At 43.7% G+C, this 21,107-nt stretch overlaps 1 protein-coding gene across 1 annotated transcript; it reads left to right on the top strand.

The window, feature by feature from the left end:
• The first annotated feature begins 68 nt into the window (after positions 1 to 68).
• On the top strand, positions 69 to 14,324 carry FKTN (fukutin). Its single transcript, XM_066569470.1, has 9 exons — positions 69 to 225; positions 1,482 to 1,541; positions 3,409 to 3,612; positions 5,092 to 5,369; positions 6,101 to 6,233; positions 7,885 to 8,014; positions 9,116 to 9,249; positions 9,477 to 9,604; positions 12,641 to 14,324. The coding sequence occupies exons 1-9, from the start codon at positions 121 to 123 to the stop codon at positions 12,852 to 12,854; spliced, it is 1,386 nt and encodes a 461-aa protein (XP_066425567.1). The 5' UTR covers positions 69 to 120; the 3' UTR covers positions 12,855 to 14,324.
• Positions 14,325 to 21,107: the final 6,783 nt, after the last annotated feature.

Below are 21,107 nucleotides of genomic sequence, written 5' to 3'. Positions count from 1 at the left end.
AGCGGGGGGGGGGGGGGTGTTTTACGACGGCGGGCTGCGCTTTGCGGCGGCGCTTTCCGGCCTGAAGCCGCATCGCGGTAAGGGCGGCCGGGCAGCGGCTCCCGGCGCGCCGCGGGGCTGATGCAGAAAATCAACAGGAACGTGGTGCTGGCGCTCCTCTCGCTGACCAGCCTGGTTTTCCTGCTCTTCCAGCTGTGCTACTACAAGTTCTACCTGTCGCAGAAGGTGAGAGAAGGCAGCGCGCTGCGCGGGTTTCCCTGCGCGGCGCTGTGTGGGCGTCAGTCCCGCCCACCCCCGGAGTTCCCTGGAGCGGCCGCGGGGGCGGGCGGGGAACCCAGGCCGGTGTCCGGTGGCGGGGGTACAGTCGGGATTGGGTTCCCAGCCTGGTATCCGAGTCACTGTGTCAGCCAGGGCCATCCGATTTCTCCCGCAGGGAATAATGCCCCCGCCAGCTTCCAGCCGCCGCGGCTTTTCACCCTCAGCTCTCGTTACTCGGTGGCTTTTATCGCCTCCCAAGTCGCAGCGAGCTCTGTCTGAGGGCTCTGCCGAAGGGAGGCAGTATCTGCTGGACGCAGGTTTTCCAATGGGTTTTCTATGGCGGAGAGAAATCTCAACTTTTTTTTTGCAGTCGCCTTAGGGTTTTGTGACTCAGTGCTCCTAAAGTGCTGGATGTCACCGTTTAAATCCTGCTTTTATATCTGGCATGCTGTTTGTATCTCTTTTTATACCTGACCTGGAACGTCCAGGCGAGTGATTTTCTGCGACAGCAAAAGAAGTGAATGTTACTGTAAATTAAATCCGCTGTTGGTCTTAGTTTACAGTTGCAACTCAGATTCCACAAAGGAACTCCTTTTATTTTCACGGAAGAACCGTGCAGATTTCAAAGCACCCTGACTTGTTTTTTGGCTTTTCTTTCCTTATTAAGTGCAGGCAGTGTCAGTGACAGCTGCTGCTGCAACCTTCAACTTCTGTCTCACCGTTTCTGCTTTTTAAACAACAACTGAGAAATTCTCTGTGCTTTGGAAAAGCCAAAAAGCTGAGCCACGGGCTGCCTTGACTCTCTCACGTGAAAATGCTGTCCTTAAAATTGAATTGTCTAGGATTACACCTGGAAAGACTGAGGCACAGTGCCACTGTCCCTGCCCCTGTGGTATTTGCCTGACAGCGTTTGTCATCTTCCTGTTTTACATTTGCTGGCACATTGGCTTGGAAACCCGAGGCCTCACCACTCAATGCTTGCATGTTTGGAGGTCCCTGAGGCTTGGGTTGTTCTTCTAAATATATTTAAGCCACAGCAGTTATGATTTCACATTCAGCACTGTAGCTGCATGACCAGAGGCATAACTCCATTATCCATGAAGTGGATAAATGCCCCTGGATGTCATGTTAAGAAAACAAGGATTCAACTGAAACTTTGGGGTTTTTCTCTTCTTTCTCCTTTCCCCTTCCCTTTTTTTTTTTTTTTTTTTTTTTTTTGATAGAATGGAGCAGCTTTCTCCAAAGCTAGAGGAAGCCAGTCAGGCCAAGACAGCACAAGATGGGTATGTACAGTGTCACTGGTTCATGCGGCTCTTCCACAAGTCTCAGAACTCACTTGGAACTGCAAATCCAGCGTCCAGTTCTCACTCTTCTCACTCTTCACTGGGCGCTTTCTGCTTTGAAGGAGGAAGAGATACACTTTGTAACTTTGCTCGGTAAAGAGAGTATCAAAACATCACTGTAAAGTAAAATCGAGAAACAGTTACAGCTTCACAGCCTTTGCCAATGCAGTGCTTCCATTTGTTGTTAATGTTTCAGGAAGAAACACTTTTTCTTTCTGAGACAGAAGTGTTGATCCACGGTTTTGTGTCCTTTGAGGCTGGGTGTTGAGCAGATTGGCTGCTTTGCCATGCAGCTTCTTTGCTGCTCTGAGAAGCTCCTGGGTCACACAACCCTCCTTTGCCCATTGCAGGTGTTTTAAGCTGCTGGTCACAGGTCTGTTACCTCCTTGTGCTGGGTTGTAAAGATCTTCCCAAGCAGGAAAATGTCACATTTCAGCATTCCCCAGCTGCATTCCAGCCCTCATGAGCAGTGCTGGGAGTGCTCTTAGGTGCTTGAAATGGGATATTTGTTGTGTCTTGCAGGATTGAATGCAACAAAAAACGCCCACCCTGGGGAATCAGAAGGTCCCCTGTCATATTTGTAGCTGGGATTTGTTTGGAAACAGTTTTCACAGAAGACTTTCTGTTAACTGATCTCCCAGTGGAAAAACAGCACAGATGGTTAAGGAGAGGGATGTGCTGGGAGCTGGCTGCCTTTCGGTTTGGATGCAACATGATAATGTTGCTAATTAGCAGAATGGCCATTTAAAGGCCTGGTTTCTGCTGAGCAAGAGGGAAGGTGCTCTGGCTAAGAGCTGTCCCTGGAGAAAATCCAGACCAACTGCTCTGTGCACTGCTTGCTTGTGCCAGGAATGCCTTGCTATTCTTGGAGGTGACACCTCTTGGAGCTGCCTACCAGGTGTGAGGTGTCACGGTCACAGGGGGCTTCCAGAGCTCTCCTAAAGGTTTAACTTGCTCTTCTGAGATCATCAGTGATGAAGGATGTGCCATGATCCTGCCACCTGCTGCACTTCAGGCCTTCCTTAGAGTCCCTGCAGTCGTGTGTCCAAAATACTGAATTTGAACATGTTTCTCCTGGTGACTTAACATCAAGGCCATGCTTTTCTACCATTATTTATGGGTTTTTTTAAACTTATTTAAGTTTCAGCTGAAAGCATCTGTTTTCCTGGAGTAGTGATGGATTGGAAAGGTGGATACTTTTGCACAGACTTTTTTTCCTGTTCATCACTCTGGTGTGCCAGTTTTAGTCACAGAAGTAATACAAGCACATCACTCACCTTTCAGCTTTGTGGAGTGTGAGGGTGGCCTTGCTTGTGCCTGTACCACACAGGTGATGCTGCTGCCAAAACTCTGTTGTTGACCACATCCCGTGCTCATGTTTTCACATCTCCCTGAAGCCAGAGCTTTAAAATCATTAAATGAAAATGTTACAGTTGAATACATTTAAGTGGCAGGGTGACTGCAGCTGCTGTAAGTGGTTTCTGTGTGCCACGGACATTTAAATGTGCTTGATTAATGTTCTCTGCTGAATCAAGTTAATAACCCCTTGCATTAGGCACAGAACATTCTTGCTGCAGCTTTTTTACTCCTTATGCAATGTTGAGTGCCCTGGGTAGACCAGAATGCAAATTCTGTTTGGCACTAGTATCCTGCCTTCTCACTCAGCCTCACAACTGTCTGTTGGAAGTGAAGTGTACACTCAGAGGGTGTATTTGGGGGATAAGATTTCCTTCTTTCAGTGGGTTGGGGTGTCTTTCTGTCAAAGAGTTTTAATGCAAAGATGGTCTTTCTGTCCTCTGTCAAACAGCACGTGGTTAGGAAGTTCCTGGGATTAATATCCAGTCACAATATTCCAGTGTATTTGATTGATCCTTTGATTCTGGGACTGGTTAATAAAGACATTGAACAGATCAGAAGCTCTCCTGATGGCCCCAGCCCAGAATGCAAATACTTCTGTGCTCCAAGAGACTTTACCACCTTTGCACTACTAGACAAAACATGGAAACATGATGTAAGTGCATTTTTCTGTTCACATTTGTGTGTTTTAATGCATTCTTTGATATTCTTTGATGTTGTCACTTAATGCTTGCATGTTTGTATCTGAATTCATGTGGGGTAATATTGTAGGCAGAGGAAACTTTGTTTGAAAATAAAAGTTGCCCATTTACTAGCCTGGACACATTAGGAGAAATTTATAGCTGAAACTTTTTAGAAGCTGTCTGCAATATTAAAAAAAAACCACTGGTAGTCAGAGTCTAAGCCAAAAGGAAAGAAAGGTCTGTTAGAAAGTAAGAAGGAGAACCTGGAGCCTGTAATGTAGGTGCATCTGTTATAAATCTGGAGTTTGGGAACTTATCAAGAATGAAATGCAGTTATTGATATGACAATTATCATAGTCTGCCGATTTACATTTCTTTTAGCACATCTTTGTAATTAATACCATTTCACCTAATGTATTGCTGATACTTAATGGTGTCTCTGCTTCTCTGTGATGTTAGGACATTTTTAATGCCTGTGTTAAAAATAGAGGTGTAGCATGTGAGGAAGGACAATTTTAAATCCAATATTATTTCATCAATTAAGTGTAATCTGGAAATATTTCTTAGATTAATTTCTACAGACTAAAGATACCAGTGACGAACAGCTTTTTTCTTCTTCTTTTTTTTTAGATTTTCTTTTTTTTTTTTTTTTTTTTTTAATTAGAAAAATCAGGAGACGGAAATGATCAGTGACTATTTCACTGAAGAGCTTGAGTGAAGAGGGGTGTCACTCTGGGCCTGATCAGGCAGCTGTTTTACCCATAGGTGTAAAAGAATTCCAGAAAGTTAGAGCAAAGTTGTACGGCAGCACACTGAGATAAATCCATTTTCCCATTGCTTTGTGTCTCAGTGATAATTTCTGTATCATTCAGGGAAGAAGCTGATATGCTTATACAGAACATTTCAGGGGGGGGTTTGAAAGGCTCGTCAGATGCTGATTAGTTTGGGTTTTTTTAAATCGGCCAGAATTTAATTCCTTTGTTTGTAGAAATATGAAATCCTGTTACGTGAGGGCAGTGCTCAGTTTTTGGTGAGATTTTTATTTGCCCCACAAAAGAAGGTTTTGGGCTACTCATTTTTGTGTTAATGGTGTTGTTATTCAAGGACTTAGGGACACCAAATTTGTCAGAACAGTTTTAGAGAATAGTTTGAGAGTGCAGGGTAGGGTGCTATGGCAAGGAACAAACCTAATCCAAGCATGGCTTTACAACATTTATTTGCAGTTTCATTTTGTAGTTTGAGGGACAAAATTTAAGACAAGGAGAGAAGGTGGTTGGAATTGCTTGTGACTGCTGGTCTTCAAGCTCTTATAGATTTTTGATTCACTTCTGCTTAGGCCTGATTAAAAAAATGAAAATTAGGAATGGTGTGAGTTAGTAATAAGCATTTACCCTCCAATTTTGGTTCTCTAATCTTTACCCTGCTCTGCCTCCTGTCTTCCTCATTTTCAGGTGGGCCTGTTTAGAACTGCTGAGAAGATGGGGTTCCAGTGGCTAAAGATTATAAACAAGGACCCCCGCTTGGATGGGATGGATGACCTGTCTGGGATGGAAATTCCCTTGCACTACATATTCAAACTGGCATCCCATGCCATTCACCTGGTGGTCTTCTATGAGAGGAGTGGCAATTTCCTGTGGCATGGACCCCTGAGACTCAAGCAACACATGGACAGAAAGTTTGTGCCTTTCCGGAAACTCCACTTCGGCCGCTACCCTGGGGCCTATGAAAAGTGAGCTCACAACAGGGGAAGGAGAAAGCCATCATGGCCCTCCCAAAATTCCTTCCTCTGTGTGTAAAACTACTCTCTTTCCTGTAGTCAGGTTCTAAAATTCAGCTCAGGTATGAGTCAGACCCCCAAAGTGCAAGCTTTGAGAACATAGTTTCTGAGAAAATGAGAAAAATATTGAGGCATTTCACACATCAAAATAAATCTGTTTAACTTTTTCCATTAATTTGACCCCTTCATCATTTTAAAGCAAAGAATCTGTATGAGTTATGTGCCTAAATGTTCGAAGGAAACTCTATATGCTGTTAAATAATCCCTCTTCAATCATTATGAAGGCTGAATAGCTTTTAAAAGCAAATAGCTTCAAAGTACAGAGTAAAATTTGATTCTGAAGTCCATCCTGTAACACTTAGACAACCAAACAGCCTGAATTTTAAGATGCACTGAACAACATCTCTGAACAAATTCAAGTCATGAGTCAGTAAAGAAATCAGTGATCTGACAAACCAGCTTGGGGTTTGGAGGTGTAGGAATTGTTTTTAAACAAAATTTTGAAATGTGTGGGGAATTTGGTGAAGCTCTAGTTGCTATTTTCATTTATAAGTGGTTTGGCCTGTATTAGGACAGAGGGATCACTGCCCAGTAGTGTGCATTAAGATTATAACCTGAGTTAAATGATAAATGCTATGTGGTTTGGAATTAAATAGGGTAATATTATCTCTCTTTCCATGCAGGCCAGAACTTCTGCTGGTTTCCATTGATGACTTAAAAGTTCAAATTCCAAAAAATCCGTCCAGTTTTCTAGAGGAGATGTCCCACTCTAGATTTCTTGAATGTAGGTACAGAGAAGCTCGGGCTTTCTTTCAGGTTAGTGGTAACTGGGTGGTGTCTCTGAGATGAAATGTGTGTTTTCACTGATTGACCCAAACCTAAGAACAGTTCACTGTTTTGTTTTTTTTTTTTTTACCTAAATGGGATTGTTCACATGCACAAAGCTAAATACAAAACTTGATTCTCATTCCACATAGCTTACTAAGTGGTAATGAAATCAAAACTTTGCCTGAAGATCGTGGCCTTTTTTGGTTTTTTACTTGTGAGAATGTGTTGTTCCAAGAGGGAGCCAACATATCCATAGTTCTTACACACCCTTACTGTTAAATGGATCTTATGTAAAAAATAACTTGTTTTATTAGAGACACAAATAAAACTGGTGTGTCTTCATGGCTGAAAACTTTCCTTATGGCAGTCCTCAAAGTTTTGAGAAGTGTTTAATTTCACATTTTTTGAACCATGTCCTGCAGTTCCATGTTCCTCATTTGGCTTATCTGAAATGGTCACATTCCAAAGTGACTGATTTAATTGCTTTTCTGACTGTGTAAGCCAATGTTTTCACCACTATTCAGAGCAGTATGTTTAGAATTTTGCTACTTGATTTAGCAGATAAAAGTGTCTCTGCTGTAGTGTGGGGGGCATTTTGTCCTAACTTGGAAAGGACATGAGTTATAAGGTGATTAAAAGTTCACAGTTAAGACTACAGAGTCAGACCGCTGAACATGAGCCATCTCTGAGTTCATGGAAGGGGGAAAAGGGCACTGGAGGCTCCAGTCTGCAGTCATTCGGGTGTTAAGGAAAAGGGAGGACCACTCCTGTTCACTCTAGCAGGCTGTAGATCCTTATTTGGGTAGCAGGAGGGTCACAAGGGCATCCATGTGTTATCCCTTCACCTGTGGAAGACAGAAAAATATAATCCACTTCAGCCTCCAGGCAGAAATCACCACAGGCAGAGAAAATGTGCCTGCCCCTAATGTTTATTGAACTTTGCTGGAGCTTTAACACTGAGACAAGCAGCTGGCACCTGTTTGGAAAAGTTAATTTTGGCTGCTTGTTGCCCAAGAGCTCTTAAAGAAATCCATCAGAAAGCCGAGTGGTTGTTCCTTTGTTAGAATTGGTAATGTTTGCTCAGTCTCCCGTGTTGGTTTTGGCTTTGCATGGACGGCAGATCTTGCCACAGTTCTGTTTGGAAAATTTTTGTGTTCACACTGTTTCTCCTTGACAGCTCTCCTTAAAACTCAACACCCAATTCGGACACTTGGTGGCGCCAAATAAATTAATCATGGAGTTCTGGAGGTTGGAAAAGCCTTGATGTGCTTGCAGGGACTGATTCTGTCCCTGTGTTCTCCTTGGACTCCAGGAACTGACTTCAGCACGTGCAGAACAAGGGCTCACCTGTGTTGCTGCCAACTGCTGAGAATCAGAGTCTAATACATATTTTCTTATTGTAGTCTACTGTGAATTTTCATGCTTGTGGTTAGGAAACAAAAGGAAGGTTGATGATTCAGAGTCTTAATTTCCACTTTCACTCCAGTGCATGTTCTGAACATGGACTGTGTATGTAAAAACAGATATTAGCCCAGGTATTAGTTAAGGAAGTTTTTTAAGGTCATTTTTCCCTAGGATGCTGAAAAAATGAAGGGACTGTTTGCTCTCTGACAGTAACTTGCTTACTCTTGCCTTCCAGCTGTATCCTGATGATGCCTCCCTTGATGCAGTGGAATTCAGGAAAAAGGCAAAATCTTTGCTTCATCTGGCTGCCCTAACACTGAATAACTTGGGAGTGAAGTTCTGGCTGAGCAGTGGAACATGTCTTGGTAAAAATTTGTGTTGTGTTGCATTTTTACACTCACCTGAAACTTTAAACACTTCATCCTCCACTGCTTGTGATGTCAGCCAAAAGTACTGGGTTGGAAGGTAATAACTGTATTGCAATAGGGCTTTTTTCTCCTGAAAAAAATCTTTTTCTTTAGAAACCTGAGCAGCAGAGCTGCGGGCAAATTTCCAGCGAAGCATTTAGGGTTGTTAGCAATTACCTGTCTTGTGTTCATCCCTGCTAGGAAGTAATCAACAGTTCCCTAATTTGTGTGACTTGGAATTCACTGAATTGCCAGTTGGAAAACGCAGTGATGAGCACATTGTTCTGCTGTCCAAGTACACTCTAAGCCTGTTTTTCTTCCCATGCAATTAGATGCTTGTCACTGACTTCTAAAATACAGTTTACATTAATTTATTTTCTTTCAAAACAAACTTTTAATAAAATTGCAGTCCATTAGATTAGGTAATGCAAGTTTTCAGTTCTGCTGAAGGTACAAGTGTCTTATCACTGGTGAGGATTCTTTTGTTTCTGAAACACTTAGTGAAGACTCATGTGTTCACATTTGCCTTGTATTTATTTAATACTAGGGAATACAATTTTCTGAATGAACAGTTACTAAAAGATGCCTTAATGAAACAGACAAAAGAATGTCCCACTTTGTGTCTCTCTGCTTTGCAGTGGTGATTGAAAGATGATTAACATCTTGGATGCAGTATAAAACAATAGTTGCAAATCAGAAGCACAGCTGTGGCCCTGTAGCTGTTAACTGCTGATTAGATTTGGTCCCACATAAAGAACTTTTTTTCTTTTTTTATGCATTTAAATTAGGAAACTGAAGATACATTATCTTTGTTTTCCCTTGCATTCTTGGCTTTCTGAAGGGAGAGAGATGACTATAAGTGCAGTAATACTTGTTTGCTTTGATGTGGTTCATCCCATACAAAAAAAAGGCAAAAGTCTTGTTTATGGCCTCTAAAGTCAAAGACTTTTGCCTGGTCATCTTAGGGCAGTTCATTTTTGTGTTGCTTTGGTTCTGTTAAATTCACATTCCTGAATTAACTAGTTTGGGATTTTTCTGCTTTATTTTTTTCCCCCTCAGGCTGGTTTAGGCAGTGCAATGTCATTCCTCACAGCAAAGATGTGGATTTGGGAATCTTTATAAGGGACTACAAAGCAGATATCATTCCAGCCTTTCAGAAAGCAGGGTTGCCACTGAAGCACAAATTTGGCAAGGTATATAGAAAATGAACATTTTACTTTGTGTGTGTGTTTCTGTAGATTTGTAACTTTGACTTCAGTTGCAGAAGTGTTTAATATTAAAAATAATGCAGAGTTACTGTGTTTTCTTCAGTTAGAATAGAAATATATCTGTATATGTAATGAAAATGAATTTGTTTTCTGCTGACATAAGTTGCTTTGTATTTTTACGTGTATATACAGTGTGTATTTTTGTCTTACAGGTGGAAGACAGCTTGGAACTCTCTTTTCAGGGAGAAGATGATGTGAAACTTGACATTTTTTTCTTCTATGAAGAGGATGACCACATATGGAATGGAGGAACTCAGGCCAAATCGGGCAAGAAATTTAAGTAAGAACTGGATTTGTACCACTAGTAGGAAAGAAATCGAACAAGGTCGTGTTTACTGATGACATTTTGTGTGCTGTTGCCTGGCAAAGCCTGTGCTCTTTGTGAAAATGTGGATGTCAGAGAGGAATCAGTGGAGATTCTGCACTCTGAGACCAGTGAAGCAGAGAGAGAACAGTCCTGTGCCTTACTAGAGAGTAAATGTCAGATCTCTTGTGAAATCAAAAGCAGGGCTGGCATATCATGTATTAAACAGATCTTATCTGACTGTGACAGGCCCCCAGTTACATAAGCACCCAAGATGAGAAAAAAAATCTTTAAAACAGTGTTTATTGCACAATCTAATTTTGTAGTAGAACATTAATCCTTAGGCGTCTGTCTTGATGAGGAAGTATTATGGCAAAAAGCCTCAACTCTCCTTGCACAGAAAAGCCCACAATTTGGGATTTTGAGGTAGCAATTTGGAATACTGGGTTGTGACAGCAACACAGACAATTCCTGCAGGCCTTACTGTTCATGTTCTTAAAATGGAATTTTGAATAGGATCCCATGTTTCTTGTTTCACACCTTTCAGTATTAAATCAGCAATGATTTAATAATTTAATTTAATGATTTAATCCCAATCAATTCAGCAAACTGAATATGGGGTTTGATGATAATTAGATTTATTTCTTTCAATCACATGCCTTCACTCAGTAGGAGATTGCTGCAGACTAGTTGAAAACATTGTAGATTTCTATAGGATGTCATTATCTTTCATATTTTGCCTGAAATGTATTTGTTTGTATTTAGCTTATGGGAATTTTGTGAGCACTGTCATCCAGTTGGAGATAATATCCAAATCCTTGCTTAGTTATCTTTATTCTGAAGTGATAAATAAAGACTGGGAAAGATATTTTGATAACCAGCTTCAAAAGGCACATTTAGAAATAGACAGAAGAAAGAGCTCTTGGAATATCACCACAGAAAATGTGCTGTATAGCAAAGCATTTTTTTTTTAGAATATAGCAGCAGTTCCAGTTTTCATGCATGGTGCATTCTGAAAAGCAAGCTGACCAATAAATTCCTTTCCTCCTCTTTGTGCTCTTGTTGCATCTAAATTGCAGTAGCTGTTTCCATGCCAATGGAGTTGACACTGCTCCTTCAAAATTCCATCCAACCTTGGATACTTGAGAGATGTTTTTCCCCTGTTTTTTTGATAATGACTGGTCCAAGACATGAGAATAGGGGATCAGTGTGACCCTGTGCTGCACTCCAGGTTTTTATCCCTGGGTATTACAGCTCTTTTGGAACTCCATCTTCCACAAAACTCTCTCCTTTTCTTGTAGCCTCATAGTTATTTTTGGTGGTGGCTTATTAAAGTTCCAAACATAGCTTTCTTGTTCAGTAATAACTTTGCTTAGGGAAGCCAAGCCTCTAATTCTGAGCTGGTGTTTCTTAGTTTAGTACACACAGAAAAGGACCAGGAAAACTGCTTGTTTACCACCATAAAGGCCCTGAGCCATGTCAGAAATGTAGCTGTTCAGAATCCTTAGCCAAGTAATTCCAGACGTGTGTTATTCCAAATACACACTCAGAAAGAGAAAAGAGACCCAGCTTTTGTTACTGTGAGATGTGGGAGCACTTGGCATGCTTAATCTGACTATATACAACACCAGAATGACACTCAATTTTGTTTAATCTCCAGCCCTGTCAGAATTTTGGAGGAAGGCAAAAGTGAGGAGGTCAGTCAGAAGAGAAGTGGTTGTTTGCTCATGCTGAATCCTAAATCTACTCTCACAATTTTAAAGGAATTATAGTGTCAGAAGAGATGCTGATTGCTACTGGGTCATCACAGAGAAGGGTGGAAGTTCTTTTCTAAGATTAAAACTGAAAAGTAGAAGGTGTTTTGTTCAGAAAGCTAAATATTTGCACAGGCATACTTTCTATACATCTAAATTAGAGGGTGGAGAGCTAGAGCATTTCTCATTGAGTCCCTAAAATACTTCTCATAGTCATTTTTAGCCTCTGTTTCCTTGGAGAAATGGTTTCTAACCCTCACAGTCTGGCTGTGTGGTTTGCTTTTCCATGTGCACAAACATTTCCTCAGCATTCCCGACACAAACATGTGCATCTTCCTGATACTGTCTTGGAGTTGCAGCAACTGAGGCGTCTTCTTTGTTTGCAAATTGAATATTGGACAGTTGCAATTTCCAGCAGGGAATGAGTATCTACAAAAACTGAATCTGGGAATCAAATCCACACTGTTTGCTTTAGTCCTTAAAGTGAGCTAATTCTGTAGGTTTTTAACAAAGAGGACTTTGTGTAAGAGTTTATTTTAATTAGCAGGCTCTGGATAGATATCCAAAAAATGCTTGATCACTTTGTTCTTTCCTTCCACTTAAGGCATGAAGCACAATTGCTTTTTTTTTCTCATATTGTTTGCTGAGAGCTTAGAAATTAAATTAACTTCATGCTTGCAAGAAGATGGAGGGGGCAGTTCTAGTTCATCACACAAATGTACAAACGTTTTTTAAAAGGACAAAGTGCTTATGGCTTCATTTTAACCTGTGAAAAGGAATTTTAGGATCACTTTTTTTAAAAATTCTTTTTGTGTGGAAGTCTTCAGAACTTCAGAAGTGGGAGTGATCCTCTGCAGGAGTAGTGGGTAGACTTTGGTATTGTTTGACACCTCGACTTGATAGGATGTTGTTGTGGAAATTTACCTGTGAGCTGCCACTCCTGTAAGCATGCAGTGCTTTCTAAAAGGGGTAACCATTCAATCCCATTTGTAACAGGCAAAGCAGAGGCAGGGACGAACCTATAGGTGGCAGAATGATGTGAACACAAGCAACAAAAGAATTAGGAAGGCTCCTTCCTAAGCACATGAAGCAAATGTTCACCAGTTACTGTTGATAACACCCTTGTCCAGTGTGTAAGAGAAAAAACAGTATAAATGTGACATGGCCACTTGCTGCTGTTGCTTGCTTTCTCCTTGAACTTACTTAGAGGCGCATTCTAGCCTTTTGCCAGTGACCACACCCTTCTGTTCTGGCACAGGTATCTCTTTCCCAAGTTTACTCTGTGCTGGACTGAGTTTGTGGAACTCAAGGTGCACGTGCCCTGTGAAACCCTGCAGTACGTGGAGGCCAACTACGGCCCGGAGTGGAAGGTGCCTGTGAAGACATGGGACTGGAAGAGCTCACCCTTCAACGTGCAGGACAACGGAATCTGGCCTATTGATGAGTGGGACAATGTCATCCAAATCTACTGACCCCTGTCTGCTGACAGAGCCTGTCCCCAGAACTGTCAGTTTGTGATTTCCCAGTGCCCAAAGGCATCGACATCCGTTTCCTTTGCATGTTTCCTAAGGAGGCATTTTCCTCCCTTTGCTTAACAGGTGTTTTCTTCACCTTCATCGTGCTTTTTCCATGTGGTTAAAGGAGAAGATGAAAAGCAACTGGAAGGAAGGGAAGCTGAAAGAAAAACTGCACAAAGGGAGTAGAGAAGACTGCAGTGGACTTACGGGCAGTTGACTGTTTAAATGTAAACAGTGGCCAGGTGGCTTTGACATCCCTGGGATCATCAAAACCTTCAGACTGTTCAGTTCTCAAGCTTGAGAGAAGGTTAGGATTGGAAAATCTCAGAGAAGTTCCTCTTTTTTCAAAGGAAATGTGTGACTGTTTAACTTCAAAACACCAGAGTTACAAGTACCTCAAATGTGCTTGATTTGAGACTGGTACATCCCTACCATGAGCAAGGGGTTGCTCTTGGGAGTGGAATGTTTCTGTGGCACAGAACCTGTGTGACCACCTGCTTTACATCTAGGAGGTATCTGGTGATGGTGTAACACTAAGTGAATGGAAGGAGAAACTACTGACACTGGACATTTTTCAATTTGTCCTTCCTAAAGAATGTGAAGGTGCATGCTGCTGGGATGGCTTCCCCATGAAAAGAAATAAAATTCTGGTTTTAGTGTCCCAGTCCGTGTGTTCTCCCTGTAAAATGTTTTACTGTTTTTTAGCAAATTACAGCTATCCCTGCTTTCCTGCAAGTAGACAGAAATGGGGGTTATTCACAGTTTTCTGTTCCACAGAACAGAGGCTTCTCTTTAAGGGAAAGGAGAAATGTGTACAAATACCAACTGTTCCATCAAATTTGCAGCAGCAATCCTGCCAGTCCTCTCAGTTTCAGTTTCTCCTGTCACTGAAACATTGGAGTAAATTGTTCAGCTTCTGGCAACAACTTGTCAGGCTGGCTCTTCTATTGGATGGAACTTTGTTCTGCCTGGTTAAGAAGAGAGAGATGTGAAATCCTGCTAACACCACTCACTTGCTTAAGTAACCATGACATTATAAGGGATAACTTCTCAGGTAGAATTTTTTTTGTACCTTTTCCTTAAAATGGAAAAAAAGAAGGTGAATGTCCTTGTGGTTTCCATGTTCATAACTCTGTTGTCCTGAACTTCTTGGTGTAATAACATGCAGTAAGTCTGTGAGTTTCTGAGATGTGATAAATGTTTAAGAGTGAAAGAAAAGGTGCTCTCAGAAAATTATAATCTGTCAAATTTTTGACTTTGTCGATGAAAAGACTAATGAAAAAAAATGCATGTCCCTGAAAGGGAGGATGTCTTGAATAGTTGATTATACCTGTAAGGTATTCTTCAGGTTAAAATGTTTTCTCTTCAGAACATACAAGTGTATATTTAACACTGATTAAAAGGAGAGTCTAATTTGCAATTTGAGATGCTGTTTCATCCTTTGTTTTGTCATCTTGGGCAGCATTTAACACACTTCATTGCAGTTACCATGACATAATGCATGGAGAAAGATCCTGAAATGTTTCTTACTCTGCTTATTGACTGCCTGTCTTTGAGCATTTATTTTTTAATAAAGATACTTGGATACAGTAAAGATGCTCTGAATAAGGCAGAAGCCCACCTGTAGGCAGGAGAAAGGATCCTTCAGTTGCACAGAGAGATTGCACATCTCCTGTCACTCTCTTACAGTGCTCCGGCCACAGATTTCCTGCTTGGATGCAGATTGGATGCCCAGGAGTAGTGTGAACATCGTGGAGCTGCTGCTCTTTGGGGGCACATCATGAGGCTGAAGCCTTGGCATACCCACAGAAACAGCCAGATTGAGATGTGCCTCCTCTTGGGTTCTCCTGACTTGCCTCATCTGAAATGTAATTCTTAATTCTATGTTACCTTCTTAACTGACTTACTGCCTTCATTTTGGAAGTGCTCTGGAGAGGAGGGTAGTTCCTGAATTCTCCTAATGGTCTTAAGCAACCACATGTGAAGTCCCTTGTCTTCCCTGTAGCAAACAAGGTTTTTCATGTTATTAATGTGCAGATGTTAAAGACAGAAAAGTGATCAAAGTTCCAGAATAACATCAAGGAAAGATTGAAGAAATAGCATTGCCTGAAGAGAACGGACCATAAAAGGCCATTTTCAAAAGCCATAAAAGATAGTTACAGAAAAAGGAAGGGATGTGTGTGCTCCTTTCTGTGGGTGGTAGGAAATAGAAGTAAATGGGAGGAATGCAAATTGATTGAGTATTTAACATGTGGAAATGTGTAAAACCTGTTACTTTGGGGGTCTCTGAGAACACATCAGGCAAATGCCAGCAAAGGCTGACCTGACTGTACTTAAGGACTCTCTGTACCTAATCCTGTCTTCCTGCTGGAGGGAGTTCCTATTTCCCATAATTCTGTAGTATTCCAGAACTTCCTGCTTTTAGAAGGTGGAAATTGGAATCATCGTTTGTATATGAGCTTAAGAAAGGATCTATTTCTGGAATCAGACACCGGAGCTCACGTTAGGAGTGATGCTCTCACGGGAAATGAGAGAAAACTGCAGCATCTTGAACACTTGAAAAAATATGTGATTGTTTGCACCAAAAGGGTGAATGCATTTCTTCCAAAAAGGGTGTGTCTGATCCAAGCTGAGGCTGCAGAACAATCATGGGATGGACAATGCTTGGCTGCAGAGAGGCTCTGAGGGAGATGCTGATGCTTTTCACCTGTCCAGGAGCCATATTCCGACAGAAGGGCCTGTGTCTGTTCTACCATGCTGCTCTTTTAACCTCAGACACAGAAAATGGGCAAAACTGTGGTGATGCAGGCAGGAGAGGATCCTGGAAGTATGATTGTCTTTCTCTGCAGTCCAGATGAAAAAGTAGTAGCTGATCTTGTTACACCCTTGCTGTTGAAGCAGAGCCTGGGAGATACTGGTTGCTGGTGTTAAACAATCCTTTGTTGCTTTAGAATTCTCTAGAAGTCTGAAATCTGTCAGCTCTAGAAAATTGTGGGAAAAGGCAGAGAAAACCAGTCTCTGCTTTGCAGTGCCCACTGTAATTGTGTGTTTTGCACAGATGAACGAGATGTGTAACAACACAGACACCTTCCTTCCAAGGTGACTGCCTGTCACAGTGCAGTGGCTCCCAGGGATGTGTTTCTGTCCTTTATTCCTCCCCAACAGAATTCTCTGAGCTCACACAGCAGTTCAGGAGCTCAGGGGCAGCTGCCTCACTGCTCAGGCTCATTTCCTTCCTCTCTGTGTGTTTCTATCACTCTGTGAATTGCAGAACAGAGCAAGAACTTGAGAAATTACGGGGAAGGACATCAAAGTCTGCCTGGCACTTGTGTTCACTGATCTACATCAACTGTTTTGGTAAAGTGGCACCAGCAGACGATTTACACCAGCTAATAATCTTTGCTTAATAGCATTGTGTTTCCTCAGCTCAGCCATTTCTTCTCCTTCCACTTCAAACCCAGGATAAGCCAAGTGGCTCTCTTTGACATAAAGCAAATAATTACCACGCCTTTCACCCATCCACTTCCAGTCAGAAAAGTCAAAACTCTTGAGTAAAGCAGCTTCCACAAGGAGCTACTGTTGAACTGTGTGGCCTCCCTCCTTGAGCTGACACCAGCCCTTCTTTATCACTGCCACTGTCCAGAGCAGTGTCTCAGGAGCCAGTTGGGGCAGCAGGAGCATTTGCTTTATTTAAAAAAATCTCTGTGTTTGCTCTTTGGGCTTCTGTAATTATTTCACATTGTCAGCATTCAGGCTTGGTTGCCTGTTGGTAACAACCTTTCTCAGCTGCACTGGAAGAGGGATTTCTGAACAAACATGGAAAGGGAGAGAAGATTAAATAGGGAACAGCCGGTAAAGACAGGAGCCAGGGCAGGTTGTTGGGTTTGTATTTTTATCCCTTTTTTTGTGATTTATTTTAATTAATTACTTTATTTTAGGAAGCCAAGATACATTTTTGTCATGTAGAAAGGGGTCCTTCTGTGACTGACCAGAGACATCTGGTGAAAAAATTTCTTTCTTGTCATGGCTTCAGCTGGGACAGAGTTAATGTTCTCAGTAGCTGGTGTGTTGCTGTGATTTTGGACTTGGTATGAGAATAAATGTTGATAACACACTTGTGTTTTAGCTGTTGCTATGTAATTTATGCTCTAAATCAAGGATGTTTCAGTTCCTCATGCTGTATCAGTCGGCAGGTGCATAAAAAGCCATTGGGGCAGGTGAGCTGAACAATCTAAGGTTTTTTTTCCCCTGATCTCGTCCCCATCCCTCTATGGGGGTGACAGGTCAGCAGATTATACCCCTGTACCCCCCCAGTTAACTGATGCAGTGGGTTCTCCTGCATTATTTGCAAGAAAATGAGGTGGTTTTTCCTTGGAGCATTCCCTCTCCAGGGTCTGACATCCTCTGCAGCAGTGCAATGCAGCCTCCACTCCTCCAAAACAAGGTGTCCTGCTCTGTGCTTGGAAAGAAAAGTGTGTTCCTGTGACTCAGTCCCAGCACAGACAGGGAAAAGGATGTCAGGAGGGCTTTTGGCTTGCCTTGGAGGTCCTGTTTTGCTGTGTGATCCTCATCAATACGTGTAAGAGAATCAAGTAGGTTGGGAAAGACCATCCTATGACTGATCACTACTCGGTCAGCCAAACAGAGCACTGAGTGCTACCTCCAGCCTTTCCTTAAACACATCCAGAGACACTGACTCCACCACTTCCCTGAGCATCCTATTCCAATGTCTTATCACCCTTTCTGTGAATAAATTCTTCCTAATATCCAGCTAAACCTGCCCCCGGCCCAGCCTGAGGCCGTTCCCTCTGCTCCTGTCCCTGTTCTCTGGGAGCACAGCCCGACCTCCCCGGCCGTGCCCTCCTGGCAGGAGCCGTGCAGAGCCACAAGGGCCCCCTGAGCCTCCTTTGCTCCAGGCTGAGCCCCTGCCCAGCTCCCTCAGCCTCTCCTGGGGCTCCGTTCCCTTCCCAGCTCCGTTCCCTTCCCTGGCCACGCTGCAGCCCCTCCATTGCCTGCGTGAGGGCCCAGAGGTGCCCCAGCCCTCGAGGTGTGGCCTCAGCAGGGCCGGCACAGGGACGGGCCCTGCCCCGCTCCTGCCGCCACCCCAGGGCTGGCACAGCCCAGGGGCCATCGGCCTCTCGGCCCCCTGGGCACCCCTGGGCTGTGCCCGGCTGCTGGCACAGCACCCCCACGGCCTTTTCCAGCCCCTTTCCCCCATCCTGGAGCTCCATGGGGTTGTTGCGAGCCGAGGGCAGGACCCAGCACTTCCCCTGGCTGTCCCTCAGCCCACGGATCCAGCCTGGCCAGAGCCCTCTGCAGAGCCCTCCTGCCCTCCAGCACATCCACATCCCACCCAGCCTGGTGCCATCTATAAATTCGTTAATGGTAAACACAATGCCCATATCTCCAACATACCTGGAAACACAGGAACACCAGTGAAGGAGTTTGGGACCCATCTCCATCAAACACCTTCCATGTGCTGCCTGTAGCCACCTGTGATGCCTTTCCTGCACTGCTGATGCCTTTAGCCCCTGGCTGTTTGCTGCAGCCACTTCTCTGGGTTAATGATGCCTCTGTAGTGCATTTGGTGTCTGATCAGAAGCAATGCCTCTTCTTGCTTGCTGAGATAAAGCTGTTGCTGGGGTCAATGTGCTGAGACCATCGTTAGCCTCTTCTTTTACAGCCACTTTGCTGCAAGCAGCTAATGAAGTCAGCCAATTAATCTGCTGCCCCTCAGCCCTCCAGGGATCTGCCTTCCTCTGCAGCACATTGGAGGTGTCCTAACCTCTGAGTAAAGGTCCACAATATCTCCTGTGAACAAGACAAGGAAAGACCCAGAAATTATTGCTTCCTGTTCTTTCTTTGACCACCAAATCTTCCCATCCCTCCCAATATCACTTCTGAAATGCTCTGGTTGTTATCCAGTCCTCATGAATGCCTCATCTGGCAGGCTGGCATGAGGCTGGTGGAAGCCTGGAGATGGGTACTTCGGATTTTGGCCAGAGTGGTGACCAGGCTGCTGCATCTTCCATCTCATTTTTTGAGGCAAGGGAGTTTCATGAGAACTTCACTGAAGTAATACAAGGCTTTGCCACTGTGGCTGCACAGGCCCAGATGTCACCCACAAATGGGCCTGAAAAGGAGGAATCTGTTTGAAATGGGGCTAATGCAACTTTTCTGATGGTCAGCAGTGCTCGTGCTGAGAGCTATACTCCTTAAAAGATGTGAGAGAGAGTCATCCTTACCTGTGGCACTAATTGTTTTGTTATTCCACAGCATTAGCAAGGGACTGAGGTAGAAATGCAAAGCCCTACCAGGATGCTCTCTGCCTTGCTAAGGTCTTTCTGCCAAAAAAAACCCTAATAAAGTGTGTGCAGCAATGGCAGCTGGAAACAACAGATGATACAGATTAAGTGACTTTGTAATTGTGCTGGCTGTCAAATCATGGAAGGCCCTGTGTTTGTTAATTGTTTTTGGGTGGCTGCCTTTCTCTGGGACTCTCCATCCAAAGGGGGCTGGAAAAGGATTTTCTGACTCTGAATTAGTGTGATAACCTGAATAATGCTCATGGTCTGTGCAGAAATGGGCATCCACCTCCTGGAAAGGCAGCACTGTACAAACAGAATGGCTTTGGTGTGTTCCCTGCAGACACTGCAGGTGCTGGGAAAAAAAGAGGGGGAAAAGCTGAGCACCAGAGGGTGTTCTAATTGTTTTCTGTGATTCATCAAGGCTGTTTTATAACAAAATATGGCCTGTTTGAAGAGGGAGGAGGGAGGAGTGAAGAGGGAAAGCTGACAGGGCCTTGGGAGTCCATAATTTCACATGTTAGGGGTTGTGGGTTTTTTCTGTGTGAGTGATGCCTTGTGAAGGCTGCCCTAGAACAGAGACTAGATGGAGCTAAAGAATAAAGCAGGGATTTATTAAAAGGCCTCAATGGGTGCACCTTGGGCAGCACAAGAGCCCAGCCAGGGCTACACCCAAGATGGACCAAAATGGTCACAAAATGGAAGACTGGTCATGGGGTCTCTCACTTCTATCAGTTCTGCTCCATTTGCACATTGCAGTTCATTGTCGAATTCCAGCTTTAGGTTTTGAAGTCCCATCCTTCTTGTTTTTCTCTCTCCAGCCCATGTTGTTTGTCCTCTTGGGCCTGAGATTTGGATCATTTGTCCCTGGTCCCCAGCTAGAGAAGGAATTGTTTTGTCTCCCTGCTCTGTGCACAGAGCTCACCATCCCCTCATATGAAGCCCAGACTAAAGCAGCACAGAATCCAAAAAATGTAAAAGCTAAAACCTGAGGCATCATGAGGAAGTGGGAATGCATGAAATAGAGGGAAATGTATATTAACTCCTTTTCCCTGTTCTGATCCTTCACTGCTACAAAGAGGGAAGGCTGCTGATGCCAGCCCAGCTGCTCTGGCTTGCATGGAGAGGGAAAATCCAACCCACCCACCAGGTGGGCACTTCTGCCCTCCCACACCCTGTGGATCAGCACCACAGCTCTAACAGTGACCAGTCGAAGTTGGGAGGTTTCAGGCTATTCCCAGCCCTCCCCCACTGATCCCTGGTCCGTGTTCCATCCCAGAGACCGGGGACACAAGCAGGGACCTTAATTTATAGGGGGGGAAAAAAAAAATGTCAGCGCTGACAGGCGGAGTGGTGCGGGTGGAAATGAGTTGTGCTGATAAGCCCTCCTGACTGTATTTTATTTTACCGAGGTTCTTAACAAACAATCTTTATGAAATGCAAACCTGGCTTATCAGGCTAATGCAGATTGTCTGAAATCCTTATCTCCATGGGCCAGTTAGCTGGAGTGATTCCCTTTTCATAAGGAGCAGAGAATGAAGAGCTGCACACAAGCCTCCCCCCCTGCCCCACCTCCTGCCAATCGCTGCCATTTACTGGCAGTGAACCGAAGGGCTCTGATTCCCAAACTCATAAATAACGCAGGGCCCCCGAGCTGAGCTGTCCTGGGCTCCCAAAGAGTTGTTCAGCTGCACAGGGAGCCGGGAGGGGCCCGGGGGCAGGGCTGGGCAAGGGGGAAAGGGAAGAGCCCCTGGTTTGTGGCACCTTTTTGAAAACAGCCAATGTTTAAGCTGACACCTAAAGCTGGAGCAGTACAACCGCCTCACAAGATCCATCCCTCCCTCTCACCACTGCGACCAGACCTAGATCCTGAATTTTGAATGTGTTTCCTTGGAGTGATTTT

Source organism: Molothrus aeneus, chromosome Z (genome assembly GCF_037042795.1).
Source record: "Molothrus aeneus isolate 106 chromosome Z, BPBGC_Maene_1.0, whole genome shotgun sequence".
NCBI lineage: Eukaryota > Metazoa > Chordata > Aves > Passeriformes > Icteridae > Molothrus > Molothrus aeneus.
The sequence above is the reverse complement of the archived record's forward strand: the minus strand, read 5'-3'. Positions and strand labels throughout refer to the sequence as shown.